General features: G+C 45.9%; 1 protein-coding gene across 1 annotated transcript in view; it reads right to left on the reverse strand.

The window, feature by feature from the left end:
- Positions 1-22,505, reverse strand: part of LOC148514735 (amine sulfotransferase-like) — a 57,035-nt gene that overhangs the window by 10,570 nt on the left and 23,960 nt on the right. Inside the window, exons 2-3 of the mRNA XM_088480990.1 lie at positions 21,671-21,879; positions 6,925-7,054 (exon numbers count right to left, since the gene is read on the reverse strand). Coding sequence (XP_088337116.1) covers positions 6,925-7,054; positions 21,671-21,879 — 339 coding nt within the window. The remainder of the gene's footprint in view (positions 1-6,924; positions 7,055-21,670; positions 21,880-22,505) is intronic.

Genomic DNA, 22,505 nt, shown 5'->3' on the forward strand with positions numbered 1-22,505 from the left:
TGACGCAGTAGGTTCATCATACCGCAGTGTAATATTCATACAAGTATTGTGACACTGTTGGTTCAAAATGCAGTGTAATATTCATACAAGTTGTGACGCTGTAGTTTCATCATACTGCAGTGTAATATTCATACAAGTATTGTGACGCTGCAGGTTCATCATGCCACAATGTAAAATTCATACAAGTATTGTGACACTGTAGGTTCATCATACCGCAGTGTAATATTCATACAAGTATTGTGACACTGTAGGTTCTACCCCAGGGCATTCACATAAGCGGTGTGACTCCGCAGTGTCATTTGTGAACAATGTTTAAAATAAAGTTAAAAAAAATAAATAAATGGTACAAATTGTGGTGTGTGCTGTACCCCACATTGTTTGTTGATATAGAGAACGATCAGTTGAGAGGAGAGCAGGAACCACATGCTAGAGCTACTACCACAAGTCATGATGATACTAGTCCGTCAACATCATCTACTATAGCCGATGCTCAAGGGCATAGAGGGCTTAAGTCAGGGCATCTAAATTTAATGAACCAATCTTTTACAGTGGTAAAGAAAAAAACATCAAAGGGAAAGAAAACTGCAGAAAGACATAAAATTGGCAATATGCCATTCACCACACAAAGTGGCAAGGAAAGGCTAAGGCCTTGGTCTTTATATATGACTGATGGTTCTGCCTCCTATGATGATGTAAGCCCTTCTCCCTGTAGAAGTTTAAAAAAAAATGAAAATCGTTAAGGCACAGGAACCAACTGTGTACTCAAAAACGTTATAAATTCCTGAGAAGAGTCTAAGTGTGTCCGCGGGTGCCATGTGAGAGCCTGACCTTTCCAATACTGTACTTGAAGAAGAGCCTCCTTCCACCATTTGTGCACCCTCTGCAAATGTGGTGATGAGCAGCACAAGTCAACATGCTGACATAGAAATTGAGGATGCACTTCGCACCAGGGTGAGGAGGATATTTGTGTAGCTGACACTAATAAGGATGTTGTTGATGAGGATGTTGTTTGTGTAAATCAGGCACCAGTGGAAACAGTTGTTGCCCATGATGAGAAAAAGCCCATTGTCATGCCTGGGCATAAGACAAAAAAATACACTTCTTATGTGTGGAATTATTTCTACCCAAATCCGGACCACAATTGTCAAGCCATCTGTATCCTTTGTAAAGCCAGAGTAAGTAGAGGTAGGGGCCTTAACCATCTAGGAACCTCCTCCCTATTATGTAATTTTCAGCGAGTTCATGGAAGATTTTTGAGAAAATCAGAAACTGGTGCTAAAAAAATAACAACAGACAGTCCAGCATTAGTTAGCTTCCTTTCCTCAACTAGATCCTAGCACCTGCAATCTCCACTGCCAACACCTTCATCATCAATATCCTCACTAATGATCTGAGGTAGTTCTGCATACAGGATAAGGCTAGGTGACTCTTCCCTTATCCAGGATTCCTCAGAAAAATCAGTGAGCTCTAGGCCTGCTGCTGCTGGAGATGGATCTTCATCCCACAAAGGGACCACGAAGACTACTACTAGTAGTAGTTTAAAAAAACAATTGACTATTAAACAGTCCTTTGATAGAGGAAGCAAGTATGAAAGCTATCGACCAGTTGCACAGTGGATCACTGACGCCATGACGGCTGTGCTAGTATCAGATAGTGAAATAATAGAAATTGAGGATGATAGTGTGGAGGAAGTACAAAAGAAGGACGAGGGGGATATTTGTGTCCTATCTGATGCTAATGAGGATGTTAATGAGGATGTTGTTTGTGTAAATCAGCCACCAGTGGCAGCAGTTCTTGCTCCTGGTAAAAATAAAGCAATTGTCATGCATAAACATAAGACCAGAAAGCCACGTATCGGGTATGGAATTATTTAAACACAAATCCTGACAATAGTTGTGAATGCATCTGTAGCATTTGTGAAGCCAAAGTTAGTAGAGGTAGGGATGTTAACCATCTACATCATTTGAAATGTATTTAACAAAATTATATTAATTTGTAAATTAATAACAAGCAGTCCAGTATCAGCTACTAGCAGTTTAGACCAGCACATGCAATCTCCACTGCCAACACCCTCATCATCAACCTCCTCCTTAATAATTGGAGGCAGTCCTTCCAAAAAATTGTTTTGTGGGGGCCCAAACAAACCAATCACTTCAGCCACAAAAGTATCAGTCCTTGGCGCTAAAGCGCTTGGTTTGTTAAGGTGTGCATGTCCTTTTTAATATCTCACATAAGAGTGGGTGTGAGGGCCCAAGGATAATTCCATCTTGCACCTCTTTTCTGTGTGGTAATGCTTCATAGATGTCCTATATTTTTTTTAAACTGCCGAGCGGTTGTGCCGCTGCTCTGCCGCTTATTTTAGCCAGCCAGCTCGCTGCAGCCTTTGGCCTATATTGGTGAAAAGTTGTAAAAACAATATTGTGAGCTGAGAGGTGGTTAAAATTGACTGGAAATACCTGAACATAATTGTTATTAAGGTTAATATTACTGTAGGAACAAAAACAGGCCCAAATTATGTGTATTTAGCTGTTTTTATCATTTAAAAAATAAAAATAAAAAGACAGATCCAAAACCAAAACAAAACACGCAAGGGCGTTTTACAAAACCAAATCCAGATCTAAACATCAAGGAGAAACAGATCCAAAACTAGCAAAAATGGTTTGCCTCACATCTCTACAAATTAACACTGCAGATGGCAGCCACATTATTAATAATAGGGACTGCGTTATGATCCCTATGTACAAAACTCCAAAAAGCAAATTATGTAAATTGCTTTAAGCCTATGGAGGCTATGGCTGGCGGCAGAAGCTGACACTGGGTCTCATTCAGACCCGCTTGCGAGCGCAGGATGCTCGCAAGTGGGTCGATGGTACCCAATTGCGCATGCGCATGACTGAGGCTGCTCCATCGTGCGCATGCGCGAGACCCAGCGAGCGACGGGGAAGCCGTCGCTCGGGGTCTCGCACCAAAGGGGGCGTGCTGTCAATGGTGAGTGACAGCACGCCCCCTTTGATGGGCGTGCCGGGGCGTGGCTGCCCAGACGGAGGCGTTCCCATGGGAACGCCTACCGTCTGGGTCCGGCCCCACTGACATCACTAGTGATGTCAGTGGGAGTGATTTTGGCTCTGATAGAGCCAAAATCACTCCAGGGCTTGCGGCAGCGAGACCCTACCACAGGGTCTCGTCGCAAGCCCGATGGTCGCGATGTCTTGACCATCGCGACCATCATCATGGATGCTCGCATAAGCTGTGGGTGGTAACCCACAGCTATGCAAGCGTCCAGGAGGACGCACCAAAAAAACAAACAACGCGTCCGTCTCTGAATCAGGCCCACTGTGCTCACGCGCAGTGCCAGCTCCCCCCAGAGAAGTCTTTCACAAGCATGAACAAACTGCTGGTGATGTAACTTGCAGAACACGCCTCTAACATCATCTGAATTCATGAAAGCAATGGCATAACCAGGGCGGGTTGGCCGGGGCTCGTTCCCTGGGCACCGCCAGCCACAGTCCAGGTCCAGTAAAGACACACACACACTGGTGCTGCGTAGTACACTTGCGCTACCAGTCGGCGTTGTGTTTCAGCAGCCAATGAGAGTCAGACATGACTGCATAAGAGTGCCACTACAGGGGGCACTGCATAGGGAGGACCACTACTGGGGGCACTGCATAAGAGGGAGCACTACTGGGGGGACCACTACTGGGTGTACTGTATCAGTGGCACTACTGGGGGCACTGTATAAGGAGCACTGCATAGGGGGACCACTACTGTGGGGCACTGTATAAGGGGAACTGTATAAGGGGCACTACTGGAAGCACTGCATAGGGGGAACACTACTGGGGGCACTGTATAAGGGCACTGCATAGGGGGGGACACTACTGGGGGCCTGCATAAGAGGGACCACTACTGGGGGCACTGCATAGGGGAGCACTGTATAAGGGTCACTACTGGGGGCACTGCATAGGGGGGCACCACTGGGGGCATTGCAAAAGGGGGGCCACTACTGGAGGTATTGTATAAAGGGCACTGCATAAGGGGAACCACCACTGGGGCCACTGCATAGGGGGGGGCAATGGGGGCACTGTATAAGATGCACTGCATAGGGGGAACACTACTGGGGGCCTGCATAATAGGGACCACTACTTGGGACACTGCATAGGGGGCACTGAATAAGGGCACAACTGGAGGCACTGTATCAGGGGCACTGCATAGGGGGGACTGTATAAGGGGCACTAATGGGGGAACAGCATAGGGGACACTGTAAAAGGGGCACTGCATAGGGGGCACTACTACTGGGGGCACTGCATAGGGGGAACTGTAAAAAGGGCACTACTAGTGACACTGCATAGGGGGAACTGTAAAAGGGGCATTACTGGGGGCACTGCATAGGGGGGCACTGTATAAGGGGGACCACAACTGGGGGCACTGTATAAGGAGCACTACTGGGGCACTACTACTTGTCCATGTCCTAGGGACATTGCATTTATGGCACAACTACAGTGGGCAGTGCAAGAGGGGCACTACTACTTGGGGCATTAAGGTGCATATGGAATGGAATGTTCCCAGAGTGATGAGAAACACGGGGGGAGTGTCATGTCCCATTTTTCAGTGACAGAGAACTGAATCCACCTGAATTTCGGGGATCTTCCCTGCCTGCCCCGGACCCAAGGCAAAACTTCGCGATCTGCTGTCGGATCTCGAGGTTTTGCCTCGAGCAGCCATTTTTGGAAATCGCTCTGCTTTCAATGGGCAAAGCGCTGATTGGCTGACAGAGCCATCTGTCATGGCTCTCAGCCAATCAGCATTAAGCCCATTGAATGCAGGGAAAAACAACTAAAAGAAGATGGAGCTGGTTCCCACTGCCGGCACCCCCTGCTGCCGACACACCAGCTGTCGGCACCCCCACTGCTGACACTGCGGGCAGCCCCATGTGGAAAATATAGATTTGGCAGTGAGAATAGGCATGTGCTGGGGGCAACTAATTGTTTTCGAGCAAGGATATTCCGTGCACGATGTAGATTTTTTGTAAATTTCTGTGTTGCCTTGTTACTTTCTATTGAACGTACTTGTGAGTTGGTTTGGCCTATGCCTATGTTGATGAACAATATTGTGTGAGGTGGTCAAAATTGATTGGAAATGACTGGAAATAAATGTTATTGAGGTTAATAATACTGTAGGAACAAAAAAAAGGCCCAAATTATGTGATTTTTGAGGTTTTCATAATTTTTGGAAAAAAAATCCAGATCCAAAACCAAAACCGAAAAACAAAACACCAAGGAAAAAAATCCCAAACCAGATTCAGATCCAAAACCAGGGGAGATCCAGATCCAAAACCAGAAACAAAACACGTGGGTCAGTACACATCTCTAGTTTCTAAGGATCCAAACGCCCCTGGCAATGTAATGGACTGGCGCCCCCCCTATGCAGTTCTCCCAGTAGTAATCCCCCCTATGCTGCATTGCCCCCAGTAGTAGTCCCCCCCATACAGTGCCCCCAGTAGTAATCCCACCAATGCTGCATTGCCCCCAGTAACAGGCTTGCCTACCCTCCCGATTTGGTCGGGAGCCTCCCGACCCCCCGGAAAGGCAGGCAAGCCCCGCAGCTGCTGCCTGACCCCCCAACTACAACTAGAAACCCCCCCCCGCAGCAGGGGGCCTGATGACGGCATTGATGACGGGGGCCTTTATATTCCGCATCCAGGCGGAGTCAGTGCCCGGCCACACCCCCCGCTGTGTGCAGGCATTCAGCTCCCTCCCAGAAGGAGGGAGCTGAATGTTGGCAACTATGCCCAGTAGTAATCCCCCCTGTACAGTGCCTCCAGTAGTAGACCCCCCTATACAGTGCCCCCAGTAGTAGTCCCCAGTAGTAGTCCCCCTATACAGTGCTCCCAGGACTAGTCCCCCGTATACAGTGCCTCCAGCAGCGGCCACCCCCCCTAAAGTTCCCCCAGTAGTGACCCCCCTATACAGTGCCCCCAGTAGTGGGCACCCCCCCATAAAGTGCCCCCAATAGCAGCCAATCCCTATACAGTGTCCCCCCCCGCTGTGCCAGGCTTACACACACACACACACAGAAGAAAAAAAAATACAACCTGCCTGATCCCCGCTCCTGATGCGACTGCCGCTGTCCGCTCCGCGTCACGGCTCTTCTTGCAGTGTGGGAGAGACGTCATGACGTCTCTCCCATCATCCGCTGTGGGGGAAGACGGAGCTCATGAGTGAGCTCCAGCCGGCTCCCTCCATGGACGATGCAGCAGCCAATGAGAGTCTGTTTGACTCTCATTGGCTAGCTGCTATGACAAACACACAACTGCCGCTGGCGGCTGTGTGTTTGTAAACTGTGTAGGGGAGACCCTACACTTGCGGGGCCGGAGGACTATCGGGGGTAGTCCACCCTTTGGCTGCTGGTGGCACTGCCGGATGGCGCCCCCCCTTTGGCCAGTGGGTAGATACGCCCCTGGCCTCAGTGATGCACAAAACGTTGGTAAATGGCTGCTGTGGACATTTTCACAGAGTTTTGCGCATGCGCAGTAGGAAATCACCGGTAAAATGGCCACCGCGCCATTTCCCTGGTATTTTGCGCATGCGCAGTAGACACTTGGCACACTCTAGTGCCCGTAGTCTACCGCTGCTGTCAGTTCGCTGACAGCAGCCAGGGAGAGAGGAGGGGCCCCCTCCTCTCTCGATACGCTGCTGGCTACATGCACAAGCAGCCAGTATTTACCCTGCAGGCATAAACAATTACTCATTTTTTTTTGCTTTGCTCTCAACTCTGAATCAGCCCTATAATATTCTCTCTCCCTTTATCATACCGACTGTGTGTCTTTTAAATAGAACAAAATACTTTCATTAAATTACATTAGTTCTTGTAGTAAATTATTGTTTGACATAAATAAAGTTTAAATGAATGACATAGATCTTATGGTACCTTTTCCTGACATATACAGCTCAAAGAAGATTTCCCAAGTTATAGGTAGGTGCTGTAACATTATATAAAGTTTGTAGTAGTGATAAAATGACACCGCAGCATCTTTTGGGTTTCTTGTTACATAAATGACCTAAAGAGAAAAACTCAATGTTATTTCACATACTTAAAAATATGTAAATATTTTTTCATTGTGACTAATTAAATGAGCATATGCTGGTGCATTAAGTAATACACCCAAATGATCAAATTAACCATTTACATTTCAGTACTTTCATATTTCCCTTCATTGAATGGTTAAGAGTAATCTCTGGGTCTGATTCAGCAAGTAGCGCACGCTAGCAGACGCACACACCCGGCCGCTGTGAGGATGCTAATCAATGCATACGCACAGAGACAGCAGCATAAGATGGAGACGCCCAGCCTCATATTAAACTGCCCTTCTACCTTTACTCAAAGACTGATGAGTATGCAAGATAGCGTAAACATCGGTAACATCGAGAACCATCGACCACATTTGCATAATAGTGGTTGACCAGACCTCGCTCATGATCTTGGCAACTTCCTGTGTGCACTGCACAGTAGTAGCTAATTTATGCACGCCCCTAAAATGGCGTCCCAACGCACAGGACTGGCTGCGTTCGCCCGACCACCCCCCCGTCACCACCCACAAAACGGCACTTCCTGTGAATTACTTTTCCGTGGGTCTGTGTATTTACTGCGCTCGCTTTTGCGGATGCAGTGAGCGGTTCGTGCATGCACACTGCAACCTAGACGCATGCGCATACTGCAAACATCTGCCAATTGTGTGTGTCTGCTTCCTTGTTGCCATATTGCAGTTATAATAAATAGACAATAAAAGTGGCTTTTGAAGTTTTAACATTTGTATTTTAGTAGAAATACACAAGGGAACCAGGGGCGTATCTACAATGGATGCATGGTGTGCGGGGCACCGCACACCCTGCAACCCCATATTATCTAAAACTCACCTGTCCGTGGTCCAGCGTCGGGTGTCAGTGCTGCACAGAACACTGGAAAATGGCCACCGTAGCCATTTTTCTGGTGTTCTGTGCATGCGCAGTAGACTCTGGGCACACTGTAGTGAACAGAGTCTACCGCTTCTGCAGTGGCCGGCCATCCACATCAGTCGGAGGAGGGGGGGGGCCCTCGCGGAGAATGCACACGGGCCCCCTCCCCTCTTAAGACTCCCCTGAAGGGAACCCAACTTATATATACACTCTCGTATGTGAAATTCTGGATATATGGTGCTTAGGGATATCATAATATAATATTTGTGTTTTTTCAACAATCATCATCAAAATGATGTATTTTCAGAGAATACATATTATCTACACTACATATTTCCTGTCACAAGCCACCGCTGCAGCTTGCTTCCTCCTCAGGTTTCGTTTTTTGCCAAGTGGACGGGCTGCAGCTGCTCCTAATTAACAATATATAGGCTCTCATTCTCAGGCTGCTGTTGAATTGTGAGTCTCTCTTTTAAAAGGCATCCAGCCCAACTCCTCTCTCCCGGATATAGCTTTTACCCTGTGTGTAAGACCCTGGTCCTGTTTGTGGTCGTGAGGAATCACTGCCACTCAGAACTTCTGCCTTGACCCTGTGAGCGTCATCCCTGTATTCCAGTTTAGTCATCGCTGCAGTCACGGCATTGCCTCTCTTGGCACTTGAAGACACGCCATCAGCTCGCTGCCTTGCCACTCATTCCACCAAGGAGCTGCGACATTGACCCGCAGCCTTGCCGCTCATTCCACTAAGGAGCTGCGACATCAGCACACAGCCTAGCCGCCCATTCCACTTAAAAGCTGCGACAACAGCCCGCGGCCTTGCCGCTCAGTTTCCCGCAATACAGCAACTTTAGCCCGCGACTTTGCAACTTGGTCCACCTCAGTGTAACGTTCCAGCCAACTACCCTGCCACACCACTCCATAACCAGTTTGTGGCCCAGTAGCACCTATTAGTATCGGAGCTTATTACACCTATCTCCAGTCAGATTTCTAGCTGCACACATCTCCTATGATAATCTGAGCTACTGTGTAAGCCTCTACTGTTCCGAGCATAAGACAAGGCAGAAACCTAAGTACCGGTGAGTGTGTTCAGCTTTAAGGGAACAACGGGGTTGCTGTTATTGGTTTGAAGCCCTCACCGGTGTGACTCTAGAGGGCTTACAAAAAGTAGTTAAGGTCATCATAACATTTCCCCAGTTTGGTGGTCCCATCCAGCAAAGTGGTCACTGAACTCCACAGAAAGATGGAGGATGCAGTTTTAAGTTCGCTGACTGACACACTGCTTTTTCCTCATATATTGTTAAAATTGACATAAAATACCTTGTTCAATGGCTATATCAGAACTCTCTACTCCCTCATCTGATACCACTTTTCCACCAAATTCCTGGGTCTGACCCGGGATTTGGAACACAGGGACGGATTCAGCTTTGGGAATAGAGCAAGAAATAGCAAGAAACTGTGAACCAGGACAAACCATGTTGCAATGCAAGGGGTGCAAATACATACATTTTATTTTGCATATAGGGTAAATACTGGCTGTTTTTGCATGTAGTCCACAAATACTGCATAGATTTATTGTTACTCTGCAATTTAGATTTCAGTTTGGACACATCCCTCCCAAATCTAAATCCCTGTGCACATTTTACATCTGCCACACCTGCAGTGCAGCATGGTTTCACCAAGATGATCAGTCACGTGCTATATCTTACTCTATTCCCAAAGCTGAATTAGGCCCACAGTTCTAAACTGTGTCAGAGCTGGGACAGACTCATTTTCCACTGCAGCACCGATCCTGGTTATTTGATTTCCAGATCGGCGCAGTTCGCACTGCACATGGGTGCTGTTCCGGAGCTTGGAGATAACATCATCTCCTTGTGCCAGAATGCGTCTCTCCCTGTGATGTAAACAGGACCCAGGTCCGACAACCTGGGTTACCCATTTTACACTGCAGCTCACTCGGATCCTTCCCATGTAAAACCCTGCTAGGTACCTGGGAAGGATTCCCAGGCACGGGTTAAAGTGGGCAGGAGCGGGGTGGAGCTGAGTCCCGTCACTTCTAATGGTAGGTGGAACTAGTTCCACCTCCACCAAGTCCCTGAACAGAGGTCCCACAGAGAGCCACTCACTGTCTGCTTAGGGAGGCTCAATTTCTTCAGAGGTCCCTTATTTCACAGAAACCAGCATATAGATAAGGAAAGAATCAAACAAAAGCAACACATAAGGGTTGCAAACAAACATTGGGCTGCCAAGTGACACAGACTAGGTTGTGGGGACCCCATAAAAAAACTCAGAGGCACGGCAGAAAAATAACACTGATGACATAGTGCCTAATTGTGTAATTACAGTCGCACAAGAAAAACTATGTTTCCTCTTAGAAAAGAGAGAAATTGTAAACCCTCATATTCTATATCATAAGGATCAAATAATATAATTGAGGGGTGCTACAACAGACATCTGTATAATACTCTAACACATAAGAAAAAGAATGAAATGTCATAGGTGGTGCACTAGTTATTAAAACGTAACGTTTATTATTATAAAGTTAATACTCAATATACAAAAAAGACAAGCGAAAATTGGTTAAAAATATATAGATGTGTCACAAAGAAAAAGAAAATCGTGATTAAAAACTGATTGCGGCACATGTGTCTGTCTCTATTACATCTCTGAAAAATGCTGATATAATATTTATATTCACACCTGTTTGTTATTATCAAAATTCAGCTAAGTAGTTAGTGTGTTTATGCAACTGTATAGAAATTAATACAAACTTAAAGATCTCTGTCTGTTTGGGAGATCAGATATTAAAGACCCTATATAGTTTTCTAGGTTTCTGCTTATCTAGCAGACCATGGGTTGACTTACAATACATATATTTATACAGTTTGTCACAGTATATATAAATCTTTTCATATCCAGTAGTGATAATTTCTCAGGGAGTAGTATTAACAATGTGCTGAGACAATTAAGGTGAATCATATCGTATCACTAAAAAGATATTTAAATGACACGTTTTTCTTTATTTATTTATGGAAATATTTAGAAATTATAATTCACAATGATATTAATGCATTAGCAAATTCTCCCACAGCTTGTTAAAATGGGTGCTTCTATCATGGCATGTATGCTGGGGGATATGCAAATAAGTCACTCTATGTATGAGTGACGTTACTGTTCAGGATCAATCATACAGCAATTCAGGTATGGTGATCCCTGCCCTAAATTGGAATCCACATGCACAAACACCGCATATAGATCGAATGTATTAATGGCGACCGTTTTGTGCCCAAACGGTCGCCATTAATACATTCGATCTATATGCGGTGTTTGTGCATGTAGAGTCTTTAATATCTGATCTCACAAACAGACAGAGATCTTTAAGTTTGTATTAATTTCTATACAGTTGCATAAACACACACTACTTAGCTGAATTTTGATAATACCAAACAGGTGTGAATATAAATATTATATCAGCTTTTTTCAGAGACGTAATAGAGACAGACACATGTGCCGCAATCAGTTTTTAATCACGATTTTCTTTTTCTTTGTGACACATCTATATATTTTTAACCAATTTTCGCTTGTCTTTTTTGTATATTGAGTATTAACTTTATAATAATAAACGTTACGTTTTAATAACTAGTGCTCCACCTGTGACATTTCATTCTTTTTCTTATGTGCTTGGACATAGTGCCTAAGCGGCCCCCAGCCATTCACTTTACCGTTTCCTATACACAACAGTGTGTGTGTGTTTGTGTGTAAAGAACAGTTTTCACACTTGTTTTGGTCTGTCAGACTAGGCGGCGGGAGAGATGAGTTCCACCACCTCTCCAGGACCACTTTAAGCCCTGTTCCCAGGTGACTAGACCCGGATGAAGCCGTTTCCACTGACAAAAATTCCTGGTTGTTGAGCGTTCGTGTAAAATAACCCGGTATTTTCAAGTCAGTGGGAATGGGGTATAAAAAAAGTATGGTTCAGAGGGGATGAGAAATCCTTCACCTGATATTTACTTCAGAGTGTGAGGTAAACATTTGATCTAATCATTCAGGTTTTCCTCCATATTATGGCAAGTATGTTGATACTAAAAATAAATAAAAAAAATTATTATGGATTTCTCACAGGGAAGCTCATTAAGGCAAATCTATATACAGTATATGCTATCATTCTTTGAAACTGCCCATAGCATGCATATATAATCTATCCAGTGCCAACATAACTGTTCTGTCTGTAGCTGGCTTAGTTACTTAGCCCTTACTTAGCTGGCACCCAGTGGAGACCTAAAGTTTGATTAAAGAGTTTTGCTTGTCAATCTTGGAGGGAGAGGAGGAATCTGGGGTATTTAAGGCCTCTGCAGGGGGAAGCAGTCGGGAAGCCGATGGACGGAATCCCGACCGTCGGCTTCCCGACTGTCTAATCCCGGCAAGGGGTTAAATGACCCAAATTCCAGGAGCCCGACACCCGGATTACCGATCGAAGGTAAGCCGGGCACCGGGCGTGGACAGCCACTTTAGGTTTAGGGTTCCCGGGTGAGACTTAGGGTTAGCCACCCCCCCGGGAGGTTAGGTTTAGGCTAGGGGAAGGGGGGGTTAGGTTTAGGCACTTGGGGGGATATTAGGGTTAGGCACCCCTAAGGGAGGGTTAGGGTAGAATTAAGTTAGTAAATACTTACCTTTGACGATCGGGATTTCCTCCTCTCCCAGGATGCTGCTGTCGGGATTAGAACCGCTGGCCATGCAGGACATGTGTAAGTATGACCGATGCTAGAGAGTGCCCGGGGAGCAGGTCTCTGTTATAAAGTGACAGGGCTTTAAACATACTTCTTTGTTAAAATCATTGTTTTGTTGTCATACTGGAAACAATAAAAACAGTGGTGGAGAAGACCAGAATCAATGTGCGTCTTTCTACTAAAAGGCTACTTTATCACCAGGGCCGTAGAGAGCTGGCCCACCCCTGGGGGAAGGGGGCATGGCCTAATCACAGGAGGCATGGCAACACCCACATAGAATAAAAATAAAAAACCTCTTTGCAGCGCCGATAAGGGGCGCCGGGGAGAGGAGCGCTGTGAACTTCTCAGCCCAGCACAAATCCAGGATGGGGCACAATCAGGGTGATCGCTCCCACAGGCAAAGGAGAGGAGAATGCTGCTGCTCAACAGCAGCGAGCAGTCACCCTGGTCTCCCACTGCAGCCCAGCACACAGCAGCATGTGCTGGGCTGCTAACAGGTAAGAGGGGGGCGGCGCATCTGACCCAGGCCCCCACCGGGCCCCTCCAATAAGCCCGGGCCTGGTAAATTTGTACCCACTCCCTCCCGCTAGGTGACCCTGTTTACCACAAGATGTGTCAGTGTATGGGATGATAGAGGTAGCCAGTTTCTGCGTCAAAACCCACAAAGAAACCAAAATGGAGGAAATCTGGATAATGCCAGTGAGCGGGCAGCAGCAAAGTCAGAAGCTGTATCAGCAGTTTCAGGAGCAAAGCCAGCGGCAATATGAATGGTGTTATGAACAGTTTCAACAGCAACTAATACAGGAGAAGCAGTAATGGCAGCCGGGCCCTACAGAGGAACCCAAGCTTCAGAAGATGACAGCTGACGATGACATAGAAGCCTATCTCATCACCTTTGAGAGAACAGTAAATAGGGCGAAATGGCTACCGGAAGTTATGGTGAAGAAGCTAACACTGTACTTGACCAGAGGCCCAGCAGGTTTATATGGTCCTCAATGAGAGGGAGGCATCAGTGTATATGACTTTAAAGACGGAGATATTGTCTCGTGCCAGTGTTCCAAGGCCAGGTTAGGCACAGCACTACCATGAGTGGTGTTACTCCAAAGAAATTCCGGTCAGACATCAATTAGCCACTTTAATCAATATACTAAAGAAGTGGTTAAAGCCGGGGGAGAATTCACCCCAACAGGCAGTGGTGCTAATGGCGATTAACCACTGTGTACGGATCCTGGACAGGGTTCTGCAAAAGTGGTTACTGCAGGCAGACCCCTTAACCCACGAAGAACTCGCCACGCTGGTGGATAGGTTTGAGACCTTGCAGCAAATGATCAAGCCTGTTGACTTTGTGCCAAAACCTATGCCAAAACAAAAACAGGTTGGCGTGGAACCACCCAGCTCAACTGTAAAAAACCCTGTGGAAAGAGAGTTGAACCTAAGGCTGGCTAAACTAACATTCTGAATGTGGGGAACCCAGGCACATCTGGATAGAGAGCTTCACACTACAGAAGTCTATAAACTGCTCCTTCGCCCGGATTGTGGGGCCAGGATACCCAAGCTGCTGTATCATGAGTGCAGCCCAGAAGGGCAATGGGTTATTCCATATAACAGTCCTGGTTAACCATATTCTGGCCCACTTATCTTGGGGTGTGATTTACCGTTATTCCACGAGGTGATCTTAGAGCAAGTCCAGCCGGACATAGCGGCAATTGACTCACAGGCCGGGTCTTCGATTTTAAAGGGTATGCCATACGGAGAACAAGATCTACACCTCGGGACCACAAAGCTTTTGGAAGATGTTCCAGGCAAGGTGACACAGAAAGTGCCCCGGTTGAAGGAAACTGGTCTACCACTCCCGGTCCTCATGGAGGAATAGACAGATGATTCCAATGTTTAATGTTGCTACCCTGTAACAAGGCTTTAGGGCAGTGACGGAGGTAAACAGGGTGCCCTGAGTAGCTCCACCATCAGAGGGGGTCCTACTTTGTGATAAAGAATGATTATCTGCATAGAGTGAGTACTGTGCAGGAGAAAATAATAGTATCCCAAGTACATGTCCTGCTGGTTCTAAAAGCAGGATATACCCATGTTTGTCGGGGGGGGGCAAATGGGTGAGAACAAGACTTGGGAAAGGGTCCTGCTTAGGTTTTATTGTGCGGTAGTACACATGGCTATGAAAAAGTATCTCCAGGCTTGCCCCATTTGCCAGAGAACCTGCCCTAAACCCTCATACAGGGTCCATCTTGTCCCACTACTGTTGATCCTGGTGCCCTTTAAACATTTTTGTATGGGTTTGGTTGGGCCCCTAGAAAAAGTTGGCTTGAGGCTACCAGTATATATATTGGTGGTATTAGACTATGCCACATGCTATCGGGAACCAATACCTCTGTGCAATATAAAGTCTAGCTTTATAGCCAGGGGTTCATTTGTATGACCATTTAGGAATTGCTAAGGACATTCTTACCAATCAGGGAACACCTTTGATGTCCAAGCTGTGGGTTGCAAGAGGTTAAAACCCTCCTTACTTCCGTTTACCATCCACAAACGGATGGGCTAGTGGAGAAGTTTAATCAGACCCTAAAACATATGATCAGAAAGGCAGTAGCGCAGGAAAAGAAGGATTTGGACATCCTTCTTCCTTGCCTGCTATTCACTGTCAGAGAGCTACCTCAAGCCTCAACAAGCTTTAGCCCTTTTGAGTTACTGTATGGGAGGCAACCCAGGGGCATTTTGGACATGATAAAAGAAGGTTGGAACAACAGGGGTCTAGAAAACCCCAACAAAGTACAGTTTGTTTCTCAAATGTATGAGAGGTAAATAAGCCTTTTAGTATGCCAACATGTAGAGGAAACACAAAGTCGACAGAGGAAGAATTATGATACTACTGCAATAACCTGATCCTTTTGTCATTGGAATAAGGTCTTGGTTCTAGTGTCAACCCAAGAGAGTAAGCTCTTTGCACATTCGTAGGGGCTCAATGAGGTAGTAGAGATGGTGGGCCCTCTGAAATATAAGGTCCAAGGAAAAGACAGCTTTTTCTACTCCTGAAGGTCTGTTCCAGTACAAGGTCATCCTTTTGGTTTGCATGGAGTGCCAGCCGCTTTCCAAAGGGTCATGAACAAGGTACTGAAACCCCATACTGCCTATGTGGCTACCCACCTAGATTACATTATTATACACTCACAGCACTGGGAATCACATCTCCCTAAGGTCTGAGCCATACTGTCCTCACTGAGATCTACAGGGTTCACAGTTATCCCTGAGAAATGTGCAATAGCTCTGAGAGAAGCCAAGTATTTAGGTTACATAGTTGGACAGGGTCAGGTAAAACCACAAATAGGAAAAGTGGAGGCCATCAAAACTTGGTCGAAGCCTAAGACCAAGTCACAGTTGAGAACTTTCCTGGGCTTGGTAGGCTACTATAGGCAGTTTATTAGTCACTTTGCAACTAGAGCGGCTCTATTGACAGACTTGCTAAAAAAACGCTGCAAAGATCGGCTGGAGTGGACCAGTCTTGCTAAGACAGCATGGGCAGATCTTTGGCTGGCCTTTTGTACATCTCCGGTACTGCAGGCACCTGATTTTACCTGCAGGCTTTTCCTACAGACAGGCGCTTCTGATGTTGGCTTAGGCACAGTACTGAAAACGAAGGGGTAGAACATCCTGTATTGTAGCTGAGCAGGAAGTTGGTACTGAGGTAACAAAAATATGCCAAAGTGGAGAAGCAGTGCCTTGCTATAAAGTGGGCCATAGAGGCACTTCAATACTATTTGCTGGGGAGAGAGTTCTCCTTAATTATGGACCATGCCCCAATACAATGGATGCAGAGAAACCGAGAGGTGAACGCCTAGGTTAATCTCACTAACACCCACTTTCCCTTTCTGATAATTTCCACACTACTGAATGGGAATCCTATCACTGGATCACAAGGATGGCTCTAGCTACCAGGACACCTCTGTCTAACCTATTCTCCTTGCACTGGGCTTGTATGTACAATTGTCAAACAAGCATTCAGGTCCACACTTCTAAAAGAGGGGAAATTACTACAGGGGGCACTACTACTGGGGGCATTACTCAATGGCACTACTACAGGGGGCATTACTCAGGGGGCACAACTATAGGGGGCATTACTCAGAGGGCACTACTACTGGGGACATTACTCAGGGGGTACTAGTACTGGGGGCATTACTAAGGGACATTACTATTGGGGGCATTACTCAGGCGGCACTACTACTGGGGTCATTACTAAAGATGGGCATTACTATTGGGGCACTACTACAGGGGCATTACTACTAGGGGCACTACTATTGGGGGCACTATTACAGCAGGATTTCTTATGGGGGCATTGCATAGCGGCACTGCATAAGGGGGGCTCAGCATAAGGGGCACCACTACTGTGGGCTCAGCATAAGGGGCACTACCACTGTGAGCACTGCATAAGGGGCACTACCACTGTGGGCACTGCATAAGGGGCACTACCACTACTGGGGGCATTGCATAAGGGGCACTACCACAACTTGTGCACTGCATAAAGGGCACCACTACTGAGGGCACTGCATAAAGGGCAGGAAGGATAATTCGTATGCTCCCCTGATACACTTTCTCACTTCATAATCCTCCCTTCTAAGGGCTGTCAGCAGGACCACGTTATTGTGGGTTAAGTATTTAACTATTTTACATTTTCTTGAATAGCAAGATGGCTCAATAGAGCAGACTTATCAGAAACAGTAGCTAAGGTGCCCATTTATTACTTATCGAGTTCTTGACCCGATAATTAGAATGACTTATTACCGCTATTCTTGGCTATAAGAAATGTTGTACCTTCGGATGTATTATAAATCACATCCAGGGACAGGGGGTCCGACAGGAGCTATCCCGGCGATGTGCAAAGTAAAGTGATCGCATTACTGAGTGGGATACATGGATGATTTGCTAATAGCAAAACTTGCAACTACAGAACTTAATGCACCACAGAGACATAACATTAATTTATTAATACAATTGGCCTTTACCACAAACAGCCCTAATAGCTCTGTCAGCAAAAGCAACAGCATCTAGAGGCAAGATCCCTAGACCCGAATCCTGACAAAGTACCCCTCCTTCCAGTACATGCTTTTAAATCCTAGGACCTGACTCCTCCAGATAAATGGGAAGTAATACAAATTTCAGCTCTGACTGTCTTGCAAAAAACCCCACAATTTATGTAATTGATTCAGTGGCACTAAGTAGGACAACGATAGGCCTGTCTTGGACTTTCTTCCACGTTCCTCTCCTACACATGACCTCACAAGCTCTCCTCAGGTATTTCTGAGGCATACTAGCCAGGCATAATTTCCTCAATGTCAAATGGGAGATTTCCAAATGAGCCTCACTAAGGGGTCTATTTACTAAGCTGTTAGGAGCAGGCCTGGCGACAGGGGGGGACTAGGGCCACAGCCGTACTGGGCCCTGAGGTTCTAGGGTCCCTGGAGGGGCCCACAGACAGTCAGAATTGTAATGAGTCAAACTGACTCATACAGTACAGTGGCGCAGTGACGGGGGCCGTAGCAATGAAGGAGGAGGTGATCCGACCCTCCTCCTCCCCTCTTGTCTCCTCCCCTGTTTACCCCTCCTCTAACCTTCTTCTCCTAGACTGCAGATGCCGGGGACCTGACATAACACTGTAGTGTCCGGCATCGGCGCAGACAACCTGATGTAGACAGCGTCTCCCGACACAGGGAAGAGATAGATCCCCTTCCGTACTGGCACAAGAACTGGACAAAAGGTGAGCACGCTCTCGTGCTGTCTCGCTCTCTCTCTCTCCGTTCCTTATCTCTCTCTCTCCCTCCTCTCCCCTCCATATTTCCCTCCCTCCCCCCTTTCTTTCTCTCTCCCTCCCCCCCTTCCTTTTTCTCTCTCTCTTCCTCCCCTGCCAGGGATGGGGGGGGAGGCGTAAATAAATGTGTGTGCCAGGCCCCGTAATTTCTGTTGCCGGCCCTGGTTATGAAATAAAGTGAACGGTGATAAGGTACCAGCCAATCAGCTCCTAACTGCCATGTCACAGGCTGTGTTTCAATAATGGCAGTTAGGAGCTGATTGGCTGGTACCTTATCACTGTTCACTTTATCTCCTAACACTGCTTAGTAAATAGACCTGTTTCTATTCCAAATGACAGGCCTGAGTAAGATCCTCTTTTGATAGTAATGATAACATCAGATGTGTCTCCACTGGTACAGGAAGATTTCTCCCAACATATGGCTATACAAGGAGAATGGTCAGAGGAAAAAAACAGCCTTCATACCCTTCATATAACTACTTTAGAACACAGAGCCGAGAAATTAACTTTTTAATCTCATTAACCTCCAGAGACACACAATACTCTAGTTCTTCTCTGGACAATATGACAGATACTGTATGTCCTATATATACAGTACAGATATGATAGCTATGTCCTACATATACAGAATGGGGGAAATCTTTTAATATTCCTTTGCATGGAAGCTTTGGATATTTATGAGGATACCATAAAAAGGACAATAATTCTAAAGCACTAGACTAACTAGTAGATTACCTTTCCTCTTTTTTTTGACTAGATTTACTCCCAGACTCTAATCACGATCTGTCCACTGTCTGAATCAATGGCCTTGGGGAAAAGTAACCAAAGAACAAACCAGCCTGCAACATTTGACATGTTGCAATAAATTTAATGCAGGAGGAATTAGATAGACAGTCACACACTTGGTAACCTCGCTCCTTCTTCTGTCTGCCTGTCTGCTCCAGCTCCTCAGTCCTCACACCAGCCGACACGACTCCTCTCTCATTCAGTGTTGTAGTGTGACAACATGATGTCGCGCCATGCCGGCTCAGTGCTCACAAGAAAAATGTTATTGTGGCCAATGCGGCGTAGGTAAATTAGGAGGTGGAGTAGGAGGGCGGCCCTGGGTGGCTGGGTGAGAAGTGACTCATGAATCACTTGACTGACTCTATTGTGCGCCAGGGGGGGATAGAAGTGGGCGCTGGGTGGCCGCTGCATGCATGCAGGAGTGGGCCCTCGGCGGGGCATTTCACTTTCAGTAGTAATTCACTTTTTATTGTGCGGTGGCACCATGGCAGAGGCTTGTTGCGGATGGGCGGTAGGAGCGGACGGGCCACCCGAGTGTCTGGGCACGGGACTCCAGTCCCGGCAGTCCCCCCTGACTAGGTGTGTGGTAGTCTGTCCACCAGCTGTTGCTAGGTGGCAATCTGTAGTTTGCTGGACTCTATGATCTGCATACTTTATTTGTTCTAGGTACTAGGATTGCCACCTAGCAACAGCGTCCATCCAAGCCTCACAAATATTATGGTACAGAGTAACTGGTGCTCACTGGTAACTCTTCCAAGACATTTAGTTATTGATATTTGTAGGTAATCCCCCCAAAACACAAATTTTTGTTGGGTACCTGCAACTAATAAGTATCCCCCAAATGTATCTACATGTGACCACAGCAGATATTGCTTTCAACTGCAAAATCAGATCCTGTGGACAGCTATGGGGGCGGCTTTCTTGCTGAGTTTACCAAGCTTTGAAATGCAATGCATTCCAGAACGGCCCCAGTAGTTAACACCATGTGATGATGGCATTAGCCATTGTAGCCTATAGGCAACACTTCACAAAAAGTACTGGGAGAGGGATCCTCACATTTAGAGTAGCGCAGCGGCGGCATACGGAAACTGAAAGTGAGGTGATCCTTGCGCAGGTGCTACTTTTTGCTGAACTGCAGCAGTGATAATATGCAAATACTAGTTTCAGCTATCGCCTTGTACAAACCCTGAGATGCCCTCTTTGAATACCCATGGACAGTGCAGCTCCCCAGTGGGTCAGTACACTCCACCTTCAGCGTACCATCGCGTACATCATTGACACTTGCACCAGCCTATGGCATGCGCAGTGTCTCCTTCTGAAATTTCTCTAAACATGATCTCTGTGGCTATGGTTCTGCATTTGGGAACTCAGCAGCAGTCACGAGACAGTCCCATAACACCCATTTTTCTGTTCACAGTCACCGTCCAGGAACACCCAAGCTTTTATGCTGCCAGACCTTATGCCAGCAACTCCATACAAAATAATGCAAATAATCGCTTAACTGTGCAAACATCGGCATTGGGTCCACTTCTGAATCAGATCCCCAAATGAGAAAGTGAGAAAACACAGTCTAGTCACAGTCTAGTTCAGTCCATAATTTTTACATTTATAATTATGTTTATTTCTATTTATTTGCTTGTGCTCTCTGCATTTATACTAACACATTACATCTGTCATCTTATCTTATTACTAGCAGTGCTCCAAACAATGTTGAACTGGTTGTGAAAGGTCTGCTAGGAAAAATAGGTATCCTCCTTTAGGGTCGACTAGTCCTTAATTAGTTTGCCTTCCAGCCACCCCCTTCCCATATTATATACATTGGTATAATTGGGTACAGGTCCCTAAGACAGGATTTCCCAGCTATCACAGTGGGCCTGATTCTGAGTCTCAAGTAATAGGGTTGCAATTCCAGCAGCTTCCTGCGAACAAAAGTCTGATAACATTCACAGAATCAGACACATCTATGCTGCTCACAGCCTTCTCCTTGTGAGAACAGCCGTCATTAATAATATCTGCACCAGCCCTATCCATGGTGCAGGAGATAGGACTGAATTTGATGGATATCTGCATATGTTAGCTCAGAATAGGACACAACTAAGCACCCTCAGCACATTCACTGCAAATTTATTCTACATGCTAAGTCCTGTTGATGCCCCTTTGTCACCCAGTAGCGCTCATCCAGCTACAAATGAGAAGTAGACGAGATGCATTCAACTCAGAGTCCCTCATAGCTTCATAAGTACCTTAAGATGCGCAGCAGAGTGTATTGCTTACACAGTTTGCTAAACATTGCTCGATTTGTCTACATTGGGAATTGCGTGCATTTCAGAATCAGACCCAGAATCTGCAAACTAACACATTTACCAGCATATTCAGCAAATGGATAGTTGTGTAACTACCTTTCCTCTCCGTCTCCTCAGATCCTTTGGCATCAGATAGTAGGGAAGGTGTGATGTGAAGAGACGAGGAGAGGGGCGGCTGTCAAAATCAATGTTGTACAAATTATATTCAATCCATGGAGCTTTGGCCATGTTGACAACATCTTCTGCTACGTTCCCTTGACTTTCTTTGAATATCAGACAGAGGATATTTTGTGTCCAAACTGTTCCTGTGCACAGAAAATGATGTTTGATTAGCTATTGTATTTAGTATAATCAGTGCATGCAAAATAAAGATCATTGTGCTTGTAAACAGTCTTGGCTTAAAGAGACACTATAGCTTGATTTTTTATAACTACTGTATATATGCAATTTCTTTATTTTGTTTTGTAGTATACTCCTCGCATCTGCCTCTCACAGCCAGCAACATTTATAGGTCAGCATTTTAATATAATGGCGTAGACATAGGCTGGAAGTTATAGACTGCGCATTTGTGGTAACAAATTATATTGAGATTCTGGAGATTTTGGCCAGATTCTGGCAATTTGTGAGCTGAGAAACGAAGCTGCCACTGATGTAAGTCAGGTAACAAACCCACACATTGGTCAGAGCATGAAAGTAAGGTCAGAGCGCAGTCATTGATTGTAATTAGAATAACAGGTTCTGCCACTGTCATTCTTGTCTTGGTTTGTTCCAGTTGTTTGTTCCATATGTTTTTTTATTGTGCAAATATGTCGATGCCTACAAGTTGTGAATTAGAGCTGTGTAGGAGATTGATTTTCAATAAATTACTCTTTCAAAGAGTTTTTTTTTTTTTTCTGGTGCACTGGGATCTGAATCCAAGGCATGCCGGCAC

This window comes from Taudactylus pleione, unplaced genomic scaffold (assembly GCF_031769625.1).
Source record: "Taudactylus pleione unplaced genomic scaffold, aTauple2 ptg000259l, whole genome shotgun sequence".
Classification (NCBI taxonomy): domain Eukaryota; kingdom Metazoa; phylum Chordata; class Amphibia; order Anura; family Myobatrachidae; genus Taudactylus; species Taudactylus pleione.